General features: G+C 43.9%; 1 protein-coding gene across 3 annotated transcripts in view; it reads left to right on the top strand.

Moving 5' to 3' along the window:
- SATB2 (SATB homeobox 2) overlaps window positions 1–17,513 on the top strand; it is a 130,047-nt gene extending 112,534 nt beyond the window's left edge. For all 3 annotated transcript variants that reach the window (XM_030487469.2, XM_030487471.1, XM_030487470.1), the window contains one exon: window positions 16,398–17,513. In XM_030487469.2, coding sequence (XP_030343329.1) covers window positions 16,398–16,853 — 456 coding nt within the window. In that variant the 3' untranslated portion in view covers window positions 16,854–17,513. The remainder of the gene's footprint in view (window positions 1–16,397) is intronic.
- The last annotated feature ends 327 nt before the right edge of the window (window positions 17,514–17,840 follow it).

Below are 17,840 nucleotides of genomic sequence, written 5' to 3'. Positions count from 1 at the left end.
CAGAATGAGATCTGTGAGTTTTGGAGTGGAGAATATCTGTCTTCCTCAGTTGTTAAGCTATCTGGAGTTCCATTCTCTCTCTCTTACTAAAAGTAGACAATAACAGTCCATTTTAGTATCTCCTTTCCATCTAAACCATCCAAAAAACCACCAAAAAAGTTCTCAAACTATGTAACTTCTATTTCTGTGCAGTATTAAAGCCAAAGGCAATATATATGCAAATGCCACTTACCCTGCATTTCTCTCTTATCATGTGTGTGTCTGCTTTTGGGTGGGGTAAGGGACTCTCTTCGAAGAAAGCACAAGCAAAACTCTCAGAAGGCTTCCACTTCTGAACTCCTATCTCATACTGCTCCAGTACCCGTGCCCCGCAGCCAGGCACATTGTGTTTTGGAACAAAAGCTGTGTCTGTGCGCTCTGCTTTTCCACCGTTTTGGTGCACACCATTTTCCCGACGTGTCACAGTAGCTCAGGAGCCTTGCACGAGGTTTCAGAAAGGCAACAGGAGCACGCAGCAGACAAGGAGCCCCTTGCATCCCACTCTAAGGTGTCTGTTAGAGTTTCTAGTGATTGGTGGTTCTCACAGTTGCAGTGGAAAGGCGCTGAGCTTTGACTGCTGTAGCCAAACCTGCCTACTGAGCCTTCTCAGCTGTTTCTGTTTAGTGTGGATATCTAATGTGGCTGAAAAGTGCTGCTGATTTTTATTAACTTTAAGCCTGCCATTCCCCTCAAAATGATAGTGGGGAGTGTACTTGCAATTGAAGCAAAACTGCTTCTGTTCTGAAATGAGGTTCAGTACTATTCCATTTAACCTTAGAAATGAGAGCTCAAATAAAGAGGATAGCTTGTTTTTCACTGTAGTTCTGGCTCCTGTTATCTCACGCTTTTGCCTTTCACACACAATTTGACCAGATTTAGCCCTCATTTCTTCCAGTCCTGCACCTCTCGTAAATGCTAAGCTGCCACCATTGTAAGGAGTCCTAGCAGGTTGAGGATGAGCAAACATCTAGAGCAAGATTACTAAATGAAGCTCTTTGAATTCACATAACCTTTGAAGCTTGCTGGCTGGCAGGAGGCAAGTCTTGGAGGCTGAAAAGCCACTAGACGAGCCTCTGCTCCGTTTATGTTTCAAAATTTTTGCAGTTAAAAATATTGCTCTCTTGTATTTCATTTTAATGCTCCTTAAATGCTTCTTGTCCCTCACATTTGCACATAAATAATAATACCAGGCTTCAGAGATGTGTAAATGTTTATAGGGTACTGGCCATATGCAACATTTCATTCTCAGGCTCCTTACAAGAATCTTAGGGTAAAGTTGGAGCCCTGGAGCGTTGCATTGGCCTTTCTGTGCAGATAGGCAATTGTAAAAATCTCATGGGGAGGGAAACAAGATTGTCTTGTGCTACCAGAGCACACTGCACTGCTTGTCCCCCAGGATCTCTGAGGCCGAGTGAGCTGTTCCTCCTGTGTTGCACAGCATCCCCCAAGCTTCTGGGCTGGGATTTAGCCTATGGCAGAGTAGCACATAGATACGTGGTCTCCTTGCCCTGGGCCACTCTCCTTGGGAATTCATTGGTGTGGGCTTTTCTTTTACTGAATAGTTCGGAATACCCAGGGATATGTGTAGGGATATGTTTTTTTTTCAGGGTTAGTATGCTGTGTATGTTGTTCCATGTTTTTATGGACTTTTACAGGATTGAATTGGGAAATGTTTTTGTGCGTATGCACTATTCTCACGCATCAAGTATCCAGAAGTACAGTAGCACATATTTTTTCTCACAGTCATCTATGCTTACAGTGTTTCAAAGAATATTCCAAAATATCTTGGCACAGACAAAGCGAAGCTGTTTGCAAGATCCCTAGCTGTGGAACAACAAAGGCTATGTTCTCAACACACATCACACATGACTTTTATTAAAGTCTTAAACAAAAATCAGATAATGTATTTAGAAAATTGAACTTGATGCTACTCACATTGTGAAAGGAAGTAGATATCCGCTTCTGCCTCCTTTCCAATGTCTTTTCCCCCAGTTCTACTCACTTCTTCATGTTTCAAATTAGAAGGTAAAAGTCTTACACTTACGTACAAATAAATGTATTTTAAAACCAGTAATTTGGGACTAACTGACATCATGGTGCCTAACTTAAAAGGGATTTGGTGTTCAGAAACCAAGGAATACAAGCACGTATAAGGTGCCTCTGGTGGAACGTTCAGAAGTTTGAAACATCTACAATCATTATTAATGTCTTACCATTACATATGGCAAAAAGGATGTGGTAAATCACAGAACATATCCTGGATATTACAGACCCAGCCGTCTCGTTAACTTTGTGTCAAAAAACATTCCTCGGTTTCTAGTTTGTACTAAATTTAGTTTTATGCTGTTTGTACCATCATAGTACAAACTAATGTTGACACCCTTGAATTTTCTAGTTGCTTTTTCTCAGATTGATGGTTTGGATCTCTACATTATGCTCGTATTAGGCCATGCCCATTTGATGTGCTGCTCTTGAATCCAAGGCACGTGGGCAGGGAGGATTGTGAAGAACCCCCTTCCTTCCTGCCACAAGTCCCATCACATAGATGTTGAGGAAGGTGAGCACGTTCTGCAGAAAGGCTTAATGCAGACCCATAGTTGTTAGGAGCTTTTGTGATTGTTGTGTGGCTACATCTCTTGGTTAGGTCTGGAAAAGTTTGGTCTTCTCAATCTTGCTTGCGCAAAGCTTGGCAACTTCATTTTCTTTTTATTTCTTGGGATTTTGGTAATTTTTTGATTTGAAACATGAAGAGTATTGCAGAAGTCCCTTGTGCTACCTCAGGATACAACAAGGAGCTGTATCCTGCCCACAAGGAGTAAGAGCTGGCTCCTTTTTCCATGCTGTGCTGCGAGAAACTGCTGTAGCAACTGTGAATCCATCTAGTTGGAGCAGAAAGAGGCACACTAAAACTTCAGAACTCACCATGCGCCATAAAAAGATCTGCATGGACAGCACTCCACTAGTTTAAGTGCTAAGTTATTATTATTATTATTTATTATTTATTTCCTCTTCTAGTTTTCTTCTTACTGAACAAGCAGGAAATATCTTCGTTCTTTCATTTTAGAAGTGAAATAAATGTATCCCCTGCAGCATTTGAAATTTTAATAATGCATAATAAATAAAATCATATCTAATAACATAACTGCTTTCAATTGGCAACGAGATCTCTGAGATGCATTGCAATGGCAGAAACATAAATAGTTGCAGCCTCTGAAAGCCTACTTCCTATTTGCTAAATATACTTGGCTTGCTTTAAATTCCTTTGTGTGCAGTCATTAATACAATCCTCTTTGACAGCATTTAATTGAAGTGCTTTTCTCTATTAAATTCATTAAAACTTTTTTTTTTTATATACAACTGTTTCCCAGACACTGAATGTTAAGGACCTGTAGGCCTCTCTTTAAATAACTTCTCTCTCCTTGTTGTAAATTGTTAATTAAATTTAACTTAGACTGTTTAAAGATGGCTTGGAGAAGAAAGCCAGATTTCAGGATATGGTCTCAATCATGTCTGATTTTTTTTAACACAATTTTTTCCATGTAGTTATAGACTGCGTGTTATATTGTTTATGAATGTTGCTGTACTTTCAGCTGGAACCAAGCAAAGAAATACCCTAAAAAGCTCATTTCCATCTCACTTCAAAAATTTCCATCTTTTTAGTGCCGTTCCTTAGCCTAAGAGGATTTGCATGGGAGGAGCTGTTTCGTATTAATAGATTATTGACAGTTTAATGTCTTGGCACCTAGACAGCCCATAAGGTATAATAAACAGGAAGCTGTCTGATGTGAGCGCAGTCAATAGCGTATTCAATCAGAACCTTTCAGTTAATTGCTGGTTGACCTCAGAGATTTCCTTTAAGTGAAACTGTCCTTTGCTCAGATCTCTTCTGGGTTTCAGGGTTTAATTTGAGAATGCCCTTTCCATATGGTAGCTTGTGCATGTGTTCCTGGTCGGATTTTTGCATTGCTGCCATGCACAGCATTGCAAGAGCCAGTGTCTGCCCAGAGCCTTGCAGAACACATAGACATGCACTGCGTGTGTGCCACCCCTCTGAGGAGCTGGCCTGCCAGCGGGCGCCAACACCATAGAGCAGGCAGGGTTGTAAACTGATGTCGGAGAGCAGGGGAACAGCAGCTGAGCTGTTTTGGATAGAGTCAGGAATGACTTTGGTAACTTTCTGCAGCATTAGCACAACCTGATCCGGGCTCAGCAGATGAGATGTGCCACAGCCTGACGTGGCTGCCCTGGTAGAGGGGTTGGCACCGCTGCATTCATCCCACCTGCAGGCACAGATTCCCCTGCTCGTCTGCACAAGTGCAAACCAAGGCTCATTTGTATGTAGTTTCCCTAATTTCTGTACTTAGCCATTCTAATTTTTTCGGACTGTGTATCTTGATGAGATCTAGATAAGCTACAAAGGCAAGCAGGCAGGAAACCACACGGGCAGTCCCTGACCCTGACTAACTGGAAACCATCTGCTTACTGGAGGGAGAACCTCCATGGAAATCTCTTGTGCTGCAGTTGTGCTGCATTTGGGTTTTTCTTCCTTTCCCTTGGCTTTGAGCATGTGTGTTTTCCTTAGGCGAGCTCAGGCAGGGCCAGCTCTGGCAGCCCTCATTTCCAGCAAACGGGGCTGGATTTCCTGGTGGCAGTGAGTCCTGCCCTGCAAAGGAAATGGTTCTGCACCAGAGTGAGTTTAATTTACATTTCATTCAGTCAGAAGATGTTTTTTTTGTCTCTGGATCTTGCAGTGATTGTGTCTTTTAGCCACTTACCATGCATTCAGGCTGTGGTTTGCTGAAAGGAGTATTACTACTTTTAATCTCTAATTTTTCCCTGGTTTTGATTCATTTCTGTGGTTGTCTTTGCCCCTGTGCGTCAAACTGCTTATGCCTTTTTAATGGCCTGATTAGCACTTCGGAAGCTTTGCTGACTTGGAGTAATGTTATTCCTGGTGTTTCCTTGTTTAAATGTGATTAGGAGTAAGAATGCTGCATTGCTCTGTTTGGGATCCATTAAAATCCAGTCCAGAGCCCTGACTGAAGCAGGTTGTAAATTTTTGGGTTCAGGAGTGTAGGAAAGGTGAGAGGGAATAGTTTTGAGATGATGCCTCCTTTTGGGAAGACACATGGATGAGAGAGCCTTGGAGTCATTCATTCTGGAGAGAATGGAACAAAACCATGGCAAGATGGAACAGAACCAAAGAAGAAATCCCAAGTTAGGTGTGTGCCCCTGAGGCCATCAGCTGCAACACACACGCTTCTCTCCCAAGTGTCTCTGGCCAGAATATATTCGAAAGTACTTTCTGGTTTTATCAGACTTACTGGCCATGCTGCTAATCAGTATTACATAGACCAAAGGACTCCCACATGCAATAAAAATCATAAGCTTTATTGGATTTTGAGATGGGAAAGATTCACATCCATCTCCTTTTATAAACTGCATTACATTTCATTCTTTCAGAGCTCCCACCAGTGCAACCCTTTGTAAATATGATGGTGAAGGAGGCAGGTCAGTAGATAGAGGGCTATGAGGGTGGTACAGCCTAGAGCTATAGAAGTTCTTGAGTTAGTTTAAGGGGTTGCTGACATTTCTGAAATACTGAAAGAAAAAAATATGTTAGTGCTTTTAAAATTATTATTTTCAGTTAAAATTAAAAAACCCCAAAGGTTTGTGGCAGTTTAGAGCACCATAATGGTTCAAAAGAGAATAGGAAGAATTTGAAGCACAGAAGTTGTTCTGAATAAAAGCAACCAGAATATGCTGTTTCATGAAAAATGCCTACACAACTGCTTGAACTTTGTCAGAATACCCACCACCCCCCTGCCGCCCCAGACAAACAGCTTGGCAAAGCAGACTTTATTTAGGCAGTACTTTGATGTCACTCAGACAACAGTTTTGACCAACAGAACGCTTTTTGACTGAAAAATGCCACACAGTTCTAACCTTAATGAAGCAAAGAATGGTGTTGTGCATTTCTAGCAAAAGCCTGGGGCTCCTTGCGCACAGATCTGCACTAGCTGCAGGCTTGTGTTAAGCGTGAGCTTACCCCTGCGAGTGTGTGTGTGCAGCCAGCCCCCGGCTGAGCCATCCACAGAGCTCCCCACAGCAGGCAGCAGCAAAGCTAGGGATGGATCCCAGGGCCATAACAGTGTCATTCTCTGCTTTGTCCTAATACTGCCTTGCTGGCCATAAATTAAACCATTTTATTAGAAATGAACAAAATAGTACTTTTATTTTTTTTTTTCCCCGACTGCATATTTTCCAGTATTGTGAATATAAACTGCAGGTGCTGTTTACTTTCCATAGAGCCTTTTTCTTCTAGCATCCAGGGTCTGTAAAATAGATACAGGTCAGAGTAGTGGCACACAGAGAGCAGTAACACCAGCATAGCTTCCTCAGCCCACTGGATGTGCCCACCTTTTCCAGAGTGTATCAGGAAGACAAAGGATTTCAGATCTAATTCTCTGAGGCGTCCTGTCCTCAGTGCTCTAATCTGTGCTGGAGACTGTACTTTGGTCATTTAATTTTTATTTACCCAGTTTCAAGCTAAGGGTATAATAAAGCACATTATGCCAGTTGCGTGTGTGGTAATGCTGGATATTTTGCTTTTACCATGGTAGTTGATTATAATGCACTTTTTAAGACTTGCTTTCTAAAAAAAGGAATATTTATACTTTTATGTGTTTGATTCACACAGTATAGTTTGCTCAAGTCCTGTTATTAAGTGCATTGGTGGTTACGTCTAGAAAGCAAAAAACATGCTGAGTAGTGTTTTATCAGCACAAATCTCCTATTTTCACTAACCATAACCGTCAGGTTCTCCTGACTTCTAACTGCCCCCATTGTAAAAATTAGCAGTACAGTTGGGTATTCCTGGAACCCCAAATAGCTGTCTGTAAGGACCTAAAACAGTTTGATGGGACAAATAATTACCCCCCACCCCCCACTAGAATCCAGCGTCTAATCCAAACATACCCTTCCTAAAATAATGCGGTGCCTGCTCCTGATCTGAGGAACTGGAAAACAACATGATTATAGTGGCGCCATTCGTGCCACCATAGTTAGGGGTTTAGAGCTTGACCTTAAGCATGGCTCTAGGTTGGGGCTTGTCAGGGAAGATCTTGCTCACACTGCCCACAGATGCTCTTCTGCTTTTCAAAAGAAAAGGAGAACATGTGTAGTGTTAATTAAACAAGAATACGTAGAGGCTACCAGGAGTAATTCTTCTGCAGAAAAGCAAACTAAAAGCCTTTTGTTGCTTCCTTAGTTCCTGTGGCATTCTGGCAGCTCCTCATTGGGATTAGCTAGGTTGGGATAGGGAAACTCAGGATCGACCCGAAACCTTTGATAGACCCTTTCTCCAACCACAACCAAGCTTGTGCTCTGTTTAGAAACTGCCAAGCAGGGCTCTCTGCATGCCGTGGCACTCTGGACAGCCTTGCTAGGGCTGCAAGAGAGAGCATGGAAGAAGCATGCAGCCAGAAAGCCAAGCGTATCCTGGGCTGCATCAAAAGAAGCGTGACCAGCAGGTCGAAGGAGGTGATCTTGCCCCTCTACTCTGCTCTCGTGAGACCTCACTTGGAGTACTGCGTACAGTTCTGGTGTCCTCAACATAAAAAGGACATGGAGCTGTTGGAGCAAGTCCAGAGGAGGGCCACGAGGATGATAAGAGGGCTGGAGCACCTCCTGTATGAAGACAGGCTGAGAGAGTTGGGGCTGTTCAGCCTGGAGAAGAGAAGCTGCGTGGAGACCTCATAGCAGCCTTCCAGTATCTGAAGGGGGCCTACAAGGATGCTGGGGAGGGACTCTTCCTTAGGGACTGTAGTGGTAGGACAAGGGGTAATGGCTTCAAACTTAAACAGGGGAAGTTCAGGTTAGATATAAGGAAGAAGTTCTTTACTGTGAGGGTGGTGAGGCACTGGAATGGGTTGCCCAAGGAAGCTGTGAATGCTCCATCCCTGGCAGTGTTCAAGGTCAGGTTGGATGGACTCTTGGGTTTAGTGCGAGGTGTCCCTGCCCATAGCAGGGGGGTTGCAACTAGATGATCTTCAGGTCCATTCCAACCCAAACCATTCTATGATTCTATAAGCAAGTCATAGGCCCACAAAGCCCACCATCTTGTTTTGAAGACGGTAAGTGTTAACTGGATGCACACACGGATGTTCAAAGTCCCACTTGGGTGGGACTCCAATTAGCATCACCATGCAGAAGGGCAGCACGAACCTTTACAGGGCTGTTGCTGTTCCCCTTGCCATGCTACTGCAGGTTACAGGCAAAAGAGGCTTGCATAGCTCTTTGAGGCTGGCAGAGCCCTGCTGCTTGCTGGAGGATACAGCAAGCCGGCCCCCATTCCAGCTGTGCTGGCCATGCCCCATCGCCAGACAATGGAGCCATCCATCACCGATGCCTTCAGGAGAGAGTCTGCAGTGGCGTTGTGCAACACTTCCTGCTTCGGCCTCCCTGTCACCAGCACCCTGGTTTGTGCCAGCAGAAGCCGGAATGAATCTGGCCCATTGGGTATTTTACAGTAGGTATGTGCCTGCTCCACCTGCGGCTGAACAGCAGTTGACAACTCTCCCAGGCTGCAGCTAGCTATTCGAGAAAGGGACATCCGCTGCTGGCCACAGTCACTGTGCAGTAAACCTAAGAATCTGGCTTAAACCAGCCAAAGATGGGAAACTCAGAGCTAATGTACTAACGTTCATCAGCGTGAGCTCATTTATGCTACCCCATAAAATCAGCCAGTTCTCAAGCACTTGCACAGCAATGAAAGTTGGGCCTGTGCTTTTGTGGGAAGAGTCAAGTTAGTGTTTGAGGGAGAGCAGTTACCCCCGGAAACACCGGGACACTGCTCTGCATTGTCAGAGTTTTGTGATTTATTTAACATTATACAGACAAAATAGTGGCTATTGTGTAGGCACGTGCTGTCTATTAGCGGAGATCAGGAAAGGGAAATAAACCACACATTACTGAAGAATAAGATCATGGCTGTGGTCAAACGATGGCAGAGATTTTTTTTCTCTTTGTCAAGCTGATTTGTAAACGTTCTTCAAACAACTGTGCAGACAGCACTGCCACGGCTTCTTGGGAGCAGAGCAAAGACAAGCAAAGAGTCCTGCGCACAGATGTGCTACCGTGACCTTAGACCTGTCCAGGAGTTATCTGGTCATCCCCAGTTGTCGCTGAGAGCTGTGCTGCACGTGTAGCCGCTTGGCACCGCAGTGTAATCAGGCTGTAATTTATATTTTATCTCTAGTGATGATAGCTCTTAAAAATGTTCTGTGGTGTATTTGCTCTTTGATGCGTGCTAAGCTCCTGTTAGCATTAATGGGAGCAGCGTGTGCTGGGAGGGAGACACCTTCCCCCCACCTTCAAGTCAAGATTAATTGCATTGTGCTAACGCTTGTGCTTATCACCTTGTGTGGGATGGCAAAAGCAGTGCGCTGCTGAAAGTTTTGTTATTTTTTGATTATTTTTTCCCTTCCTGTTGTCTTTTTGTCACCTTTGTGACCATTTTTAACAGTTTGATCATGGAGAAGAGTTGCAGGACGGGGCTGCTATTTTAGAGACTGGGTGTTTGTTCAGTGTCTTGCCATGTTTTCAGTTCACTGCCTATTTCCTGCCCTTAAGCAAGGCGACCGCCATAACGCAAAGGGAAGCATGTGGCAAGTGTGCTCCAAAGATGTTGAAATGAATCACTTCAACCAGCTCACATTCCAGCCTGGAAGCCAAACTTGCCTTTGACTTTGAGTTCCCTGTGGAACTCGTTTCTCTTCTCACAGTTCTCTCTTGACTCCCCTTATGTGTAGCTCAGAGAGTGACTTGTACCTCAGAGCTGAGAGATTTAGGACACAGGGTTTGTCTGATCCAGAATTGTGGCTCCAGTGGTGGTCAGCAGCAGATGAAGGGTGGCAGGAAAGCCTGAACATCTGGGGGATTCTTTTACCGTGTGACTGCTTTGTCCTTGCAGCTGAATAGGACCCAGGGCTACTGCGTTACAAGAGGTTGTAGCCACCAGCTCTGGTTGGTTGATTTGGTCTGGCTTGCATGAGATGGGGTACATCATATCACAGACATGTATTATAATTATCTATAATAATGGTGTTTACTCTTGTGGAGCAATTACTAAGCTGCATTGGAAAATACACAGGATGTATGGCTGGTATTTTGAGCTACGAAATTAAAAGAAGCTCAGACTGAAGTTAGATGAAAGTGAACATATTTATCCATGTCAGACTTCCTACCATTTTGCACGCTCATATTGATTTCTTTTGACACGGTCTTCTTTTATTGAGTACCATATTTTTCTTAAATCCCTTACCGATAACAGTACCTGCTAAGGGCAATTGTAAAAGGAAACTAAAGTATATTAAACCTGCCTGGAGTCAGAATGTAATCTAACACCTGTAGTCTGCAATTTGTCGTCACTTCATAGATACTTTTTCTTTTTTAATAACAGTTTTGGATTTTCCTGAGTTTTGACCTTAGGATACTGTATAATCCAAGAAAAGCAAGGAAACTAAACCACAGTCTTTAACACAGCTTTATGGTGTCAAGGTGTGAAATCACCACTTGTGAGAATGAGCCCAAAGAAAATACTTCATTTGGAGCTGCGACCGGCGCTGCAGTGTTTACCCAGGGAATGTATTTTTGCAAGGGGGGAGAAAACAGTTCTAACAGCCACATTTTTAAGAGGAAAGAAATGAACACAGGTGCAAATTGTAACTTCTGCTACGGTTTCTTGTACAGACATTCCTAGGAAACCTGTAAAGTGTCTTGGCACAGTGTCTGTGTCTAATTAATGCTCTTACCCTGTGAGCCCCGGGCTGGGGGGCTGTCAGGGTGCAAGCCTGTTTATGGCAGCAGCTTGCTTTGTTCTCTTCTTGCACAGCCCGGAGAGACCAGGTTAGGGAGCGTGCGGCTGTTTGTGTGAATAGGTGATCTCGCTGATATGAGGGACAGAGCCTCCTTCCAGGTATAAGATTTCTTGGCAAGGTGATGGAGGTTGCCTCTTAAGTAAACTCTTAGCATGATAGCTAGGCGCTGCCCAGGAGCTCTCGGCTCGCAGAGGTGAAGTGTTGCAAATTCCAGCTACAGGTGTCAGTAAAATGCAGCTGAACACCTTGTTTAGGCTTGTCCTGCACCCTCCCTTTGACTTCAGCTAATCCCTGGGAAGGAGCTTTTCCAGCGGGCTTCCTCACTGAAGTATGTAGTGAATCTGTTTTTGCATTGAGTCAAACTGGTGGCAAATCCTGCTGGCTAGCCTTGAATGCTTATAAGGGATGTAATAGATGGCTGGTGTTAGATGTACCAAACGCACCTTCTGAACCTGCATTTTGTAATGTGTGTGCATTCGCTCTGGCTTTTATTTTGGGCTCCTTAAGCAGGCTGAAAACTTGCTCTCTTTGGCGTAAAAGTCCTGATGTGATACAGTGTTATGGCTGGCCATGAGAGCGATGTGAAGGAAAGCTAAAAGGTGAGACCCTTTGCCACTATGGAGAATAGAATCATAGAATTGTTTAGGTTGGAAAAGACCCTTAAGATCATCAAGTCCAACCATTAATCTAACACTGCCAAGTCCACCACTAAACCATGTTCCTAAGTGCCACGTCTGCATGTCTTTTAAATACCTCCAGGTGTGGTGACTCAACCCCTTCCCTGGGCAGCCTGTTCCAATGCTTGACAACCCTTTCCGTGAAGAAATTTTCCCTAATATCCAATCTGAGCCTTCCCTGGTGAAGAGAAGGCCAGTCCATTCAACTTTGCTCTTTGTGAGTTTGGGTTATCAGAATTGGTACTGGCCAGCATATGCCACTTGAGGTACCTGTTGCTGCTCGCTCTGTTTGTGCACAGAGGAAGGCAGTGTCTGTTCAACAATGGCAGTCTTTGTGGCAAACGCAGTCTTGTCTTCCAAGAGCGGAACATTTTTGGTGTTACTCATAGTAAGGGGCACCTAATCATCTCAGCAAAACCCGTGGGAAGGAAGCTCACATGACTAATCCTGTCTGCAAAGGGAAGAGCAGAACCCCACAGCAAAACAAAAGAGCTTGGGGTTTTGATGTAGCAATGCAGTTCCTGTTTCTAATCTGCTGCAATTGCTGTTCGGGCAGTGAAAGGTGGCATTTCACAGGGTGAGTGTTGTCAGCTGGTGCCTCGCTGCAGTTGGTGCCCGTGTGTGTACCCCACTCACGCATCCTGCTTGGCTCCCCTTAGCAACTCACCATTTTCACGTGTCTAGTTCTAGCTAGAAAGTGGGTGGAAATGGAAACAAACATCAGTGGGATAGTGAATCCAGCCAAAATTAAATACAGTGCAGACACAGACTGCAATTACATGACGTTCATCATTCAGTTTGGGATCACTCACCTCTCTTTTCTGTGGGAACACGGCTGTCCCGGCCTGCCAAAGTCAGGTTTCTCCTGTGGGAGCATCCTAAGATGTGGGGAGTGGATACGTGTAAAGCAGTGCGGTGATCCCTTCCCCCCAGTAATTCTTGGCTTTGGATTTTAGAAAGACCACAAACCCTTAGCTTATTACAAGTAATCCTGATCACTCCCGTAATGATACACTACATTATATACTCTCCTAAACTTAATCATTCAATATCTCACTTCCTTCCCTGTAGGCATGTACTATTATATTTTACACATGGCTTCCAGCTGGTTTTCATTGTGGCCTTCAAATCATATTTCAGTGCAGTGCGATTTAAAACCAGTCACTTTATCTTTTAAAGTCAACTTCCATCATAGTTGTGGACTCGTGAGTTTTCTACCAGGGCTGATTAATTTGTTTGAGAAAATGAGTCTGTCTCTGAGGTTAAAGTCTACCTGAATGAACCTTCATAAAGCAGCATCTTCCAGAGCTGCTCTGTTCTGAGACCCTGAGAGGACAGCTGTGCCTGTAGAGTTTAAAAATGAAATCTCTTGAAGGGATGGAAAAAATAAGTCCTGTGGGCATGGAAGGAAATCTGTATGTTCACATTTGATTTGGAAGTAGATGGAGAGTCAGTGAGGAGGGAGGAAGGGGAAGGGAAGTCAGCTCCAGATGGTGGTGGCTGTGGCGGAGGAGGAGGCTGCCCCACCTGCGCTGGGGAGTGGTGAGGAAGGGCACAGCGGAAGGAGAAGGGAGTGGAAAAGAGGAGCACGGAGCACCTATGCTGGGATGTGCACCTTTGCCAGCCCAGCACCAGCTCTCTTGGGAAAAGGAAAGCCAAGTGTGGCTATTGTTTTTACCCCTTCTCTCTGAAGCCCACCATACAGGTGGTGGTGTGTGGTAGGTCACACCATCATTTGGGGGCTTTATCTGCACTTTATCTGTGCTGCAGTCTGTGCTTTAATCATGAAAGATCAGTGGGTTTCCCTCTTCGCAGTACAGATGCAGAGCAGCACTTGCCCAAAACCTGAAGTGTTATGGCAGGGTGTGCACAGCAGTGTGTGAAGCTAGTGGGAATTTTGCCTGCAGATTTAAGGGCATGAGTAATGGCAAAAGCGAAATAGAATACAACCTTTTTCTAATATGTACACTGATCACCCTGGGTTATGTGTTTTTTTTTCTGGAGAGGATGGAGAGGTCACTCCAGAAAAGGAAGGGTTAAGCAAAATTATTCTTTCCCTCCCGCTCTCAGCCCTCTCTTTGGTTGATTGCTTTATAGATGCTGTAGGCATCTCTTCATCTCCTTCAAATTAAACATTTTACTGCTGCTGATCCTGTATTGTTGGGTTTTTTTCATCATTATATTTGATTGGAAGTCTTGTAACATTTTTCAAGCTGAATCGTTTCTCATGCTATTTGTCAACTGAAAAGGGAAAAAAAAAAGCCCACTTCCAACTCCAACAAGAATGAACTGAGTAATTGACACTCTTTCTGGATGTGTTTCTATCTGTTAGCTGCTACATGAATTCAGCTTCTGATTAGCAATGCTACTTGAGGCTTTTTGTATGACGCTGTGTGTAAATTCCCTGGCAGTTTATTGGTGGTGTTAAATCCTTTCTCTTTCTTTTTTTGGCTGCTCTGAGCGTTACAGTGTCAGGGGACAGGACCAGAGGGCACCACAGGGGAGATAATTTGGGTAGGGGCTGTGTGACAAATTTATGGGGCGGGGTCCTTGGCTGTTGTCAGCAATCCCAACTCTGCTGTTTTCAGTGCTCCCTGGTGATGTAGGGATGGATTCGACCCTCATCTGTAACCCTCTATTTGGAGAAGTCAGTCCTTCTCTTTGAAAACAATCCGTGGACAAAACAGAAATCCTCAAAGAGCAGCTGAGGGATTCAATTCATTGGAACATTATGCTCTTTTATTATGAGATGTAATAAAACATAAACCAGAATATCTGTCATTTCCATTTGAGCTTCTCCTTTCCCACAGCTCCTTGGTTAGCTCCATTTCTGTGACACTCCGAGTATTTATGTGCTTGGGAGGAAAATTAATCTGTTGGCACCGAAACACATTTGCCGCATTTCTGCCCACCAGCGGCTCTTGCCAGGAGCGTGGCAAGCCCTGCCTCTCACCTGCTGCCAGCTGACAGCGTGGAGCTGCTGTGAAGCTGCCTTCTTGTTCGGGTGCTTCCGTCACTGTCACGAGCTTCGCTCTGCGGTGGCTGCAGTGACTTGTGCTGCGGTCGGCAGGACGTGTGTTGTGTGTCTGCACGTGCGCACCCTTACGCACCCGCTGCTCATCGAGGTGCTGGGGACGTGGTGCTGGGTCTTGCCTCTGTGCCTGGCGCTGGGCAGCAGCCGGAGGTGAAGCCCCTCTGGGCTGGCTGAGGGCCGCCTCCTGTCCCCCGGTGCAGCAGCAAAAGGGCCATCCCTTGGCCATGCTGCAGGTCAGGTCGTTTTGACAGGGTTGTGCTCCTTGACCACACGTGTGTGGTGGGCAGTGGCTGTGCACTTGGATGTGCTTTTCAGACAGTGCGACTGGGGATCGCTGATGTTACAAATGACTGTGGCAGCAACGTTTGATGAAGGAAATGAATAAAGGGCTCTTCAGCACAGGGCTTTTTTGTTTGCGTAACAGGCTGATATTCCACAGTGAACTTCCCTTTTGCAGTAATGCCTTGGCTAACGCAGAGTTTTACTGGGAGCTCGCTACGTGTGTAAAATTCAGTGCAAGTTCTCAGGACATCTCCATTGTTTATACTTATTTTTTTCCCTTTAAAGCTCTTTAATGTAGGGTTGATTTTCTCTCTGTTACAGTTTGTAGCGAAGACGTTTTCTTCATGGGTGAAGAGCCAGAATTCCCTCTTATTTGTGGAAGGAAATATTTATCCATATTGATTTTGTTAGCTCTGTAGTGTTGAGTTCTAATAATTATTTCCCTGCATCTGAAGAAACCTCTGGGCAAATACAGCCTGCAATCCTGTAGGGGATTTTTGCTGGTAATCTCTCTTGTATAGATTTGGTTTTAAAGAAAGCATATGGAGCTCCTCTGTATTTCTAACAATTCAGAGCAGGTATTTTTCCCCTGGAATAAGGGCTGCACAAGCCCTTTCTTAGTCATTTTAAGTGGCTGTTAGGAAGATTAAGAGCTACATATGCTTTCTTTAAACTTGCCGAAAAGGTGAAAATGTGCTACATGACTGAAAAGTGTGTTTGCCCAGAGGGTTTTTCAGGATGGGGGGTTATAATTATTTGAACTCGGATCTCCTCAACTAGTGAAGTTCAGACAGATGTAATACAGAGAAATCTGTTCAGGAGACACATTAAAGCCAGCTCTGAGAAGCAACTGAACTGGCTGCAATGTCACTTTTCGTAGATGGGAAATCTTAACAAATCTCTGCACTTTTATTATTCTTTTTTTTTTTCTTCCATAAAGCAGCTGTGATAGATTTTAGTGCCACATCATTATTTATGATAAAGTAGCACCTGACAGTCCCGCATGTGACTAGGTCTTTGTGGTATTTGGCATCCAGTAGAAAAGGTGAGAGTCTGTAGCTTAAAATGATGGGAGGAAACAGGGAGTGGGGGAAGAGGAGCAGAGCCGGAGAGTGACTTGTCTGAGAAGAACAACTGGCTAGTCATCGTGACCATGAGGCTCTAATACCGTTTGATTTCATTTTTATTTTGGCTATTTTACATTTCTTTTTATTACTTGCATTTTGTATTTCTTATTTATTTAGCGGGTTTGTATCTATTTTATATCGTTTGCCTTTAATATCACGTTCTCCTTCACTGGTGCAGCTGTCTTACAGGTGAGAAAGGCAGTGGAGAATGAATATTAATTTGTACTTTTCTTCACAAAACCAAAGTAGACCCTGTGCAAGTTAAGACCTGTGCAAGTTAAGACCTATGCAAGTGCCCTCGTCTCAGGCACCGAGGGGTCAGCATGTACGTGAAGTCTGTGTCTGTTTGATCTTGTAGGTGCTGCACAGACAGCAGTCCCAGCCTGCGAAGGAGAATTCCCCACCTAGAGAAGAGGCTCCTCCTCCACCTGCTGAGGACAGTTGTGCCAAAAAGCCAAGATCCCGTACCAAGATCTCCTTGGAAGCTCTGGGTATCCTGCAAAGCTTTATCCACGATGTGGGTCTCTACCCTGATCAGGAAGCCATCCACACCCTCTCTGCTCAGCTGGATCTCCCCAAACACACCATTATCAAATTCTTCCAGAACCAACGTTACCATGTAAAGCACCACGGGAAGCTAAAAGAGCATTTGGGAACGGTGGTTGACGTGGCAGAGTACAAGGATGAGGAGCTGCTGACGGAGTCGGAGGAGAACGACAGCGAGGAGGGCTCTGAGGAAATGTACAAAGTGGAGCCTGAGGAGGAGAACCCCGACAAAAGCAAGGCAGCTCCAGCGGACATCGACCAGAGATAATGTGAGACAGGAGCGCAGAAAGCAATACATTGATCCAAGGATTTTCTGGTTTTATTTTTAATTTTTTTTTTCTCTTTTTACTTTTGTTTGTTTGTTTCCATTGCGCATGATCCATGTGCAAACCGAATGAATTCAGCATTGCCCGATCAGACATCGCCTTGACACAGACACTCGAGTGTTACACTTCCTACGTTTGACTGAAGTAATCATTGTAATCACATAGGATTATGCCTTCATTAATCTTGCACTTATGAAAGGGACATCTAGCAAGTATAATGGGAAGAAAAAGTCCTATGAAATCAATGAAGGAAAATTTACAACTCTGTGTGTATATATATATATTTACATAAAATATATATATATTAAAATTGCATGGGACGGAACTTTGCAACCTGAAAGTATAGACTGTGAAATGAGTTCTTTAAAGATGAGACTTGTTTATGTATTAAAACCACTTCACAATGAGTTGCTTTGGCTTTTTGATAAACTGCCGCCTGCTCTCAGGGTGTGGTGACTATTTTTGAATTCCTATTTATTTTCTATGTTTATCCCTGATTTTTTTTTTTTTTTCATTATTATATGGCTTCCTATCTGGCAACTTGATGGGTAATTTTTGAGGTATGTATTTAAAGATGTAAATCAACACTGCCAAAAAAAAAAGAAAAGAGGAAAAAAAGAGAGAAAATGGAAAAACAAATCAGGGCACCTTAAAAAGAAAACTAGTAAGTTAAAGTACTTTGAACACAATGCACACTTAAAAGGATACAGCATGTTCCACTCTCCAGACAGTCCTTTCCATAGTGAACAGATGAATTTTCATGGGATTCAGGATGACTAAACCTGACATTCAGTGCATAGAAGACTTGTCCGTTAACGAGGTCTTTATAGAAAGAGAAGAAAGATAACATGTTGAGATTTGATGTATGGAATTCATACTATGAACCACATTTTACTGTGGATTTTATTTACCTGTTCTCTGTTTCAGAT

The sequence above is a fragment of the Strigops habroptila genome, chromosome 5 (assembly GCF_004027225.2).
Source record: "Strigops habroptila isolate Jane chromosome 5, bStrHab1.2.pri, whole genome shotgun sequence".
Taxonomy (NCBI): Eukaryota; Metazoa; Chordata; class Aves; order Psittaciformes; family Psittacidae; genus Strigops; species Strigops habroptila.
The sequence above is the reverse complement of the archived record's forward strand: the minus strand, read 5'-3'. Positions and strand labels throughout refer to the sequence as shown.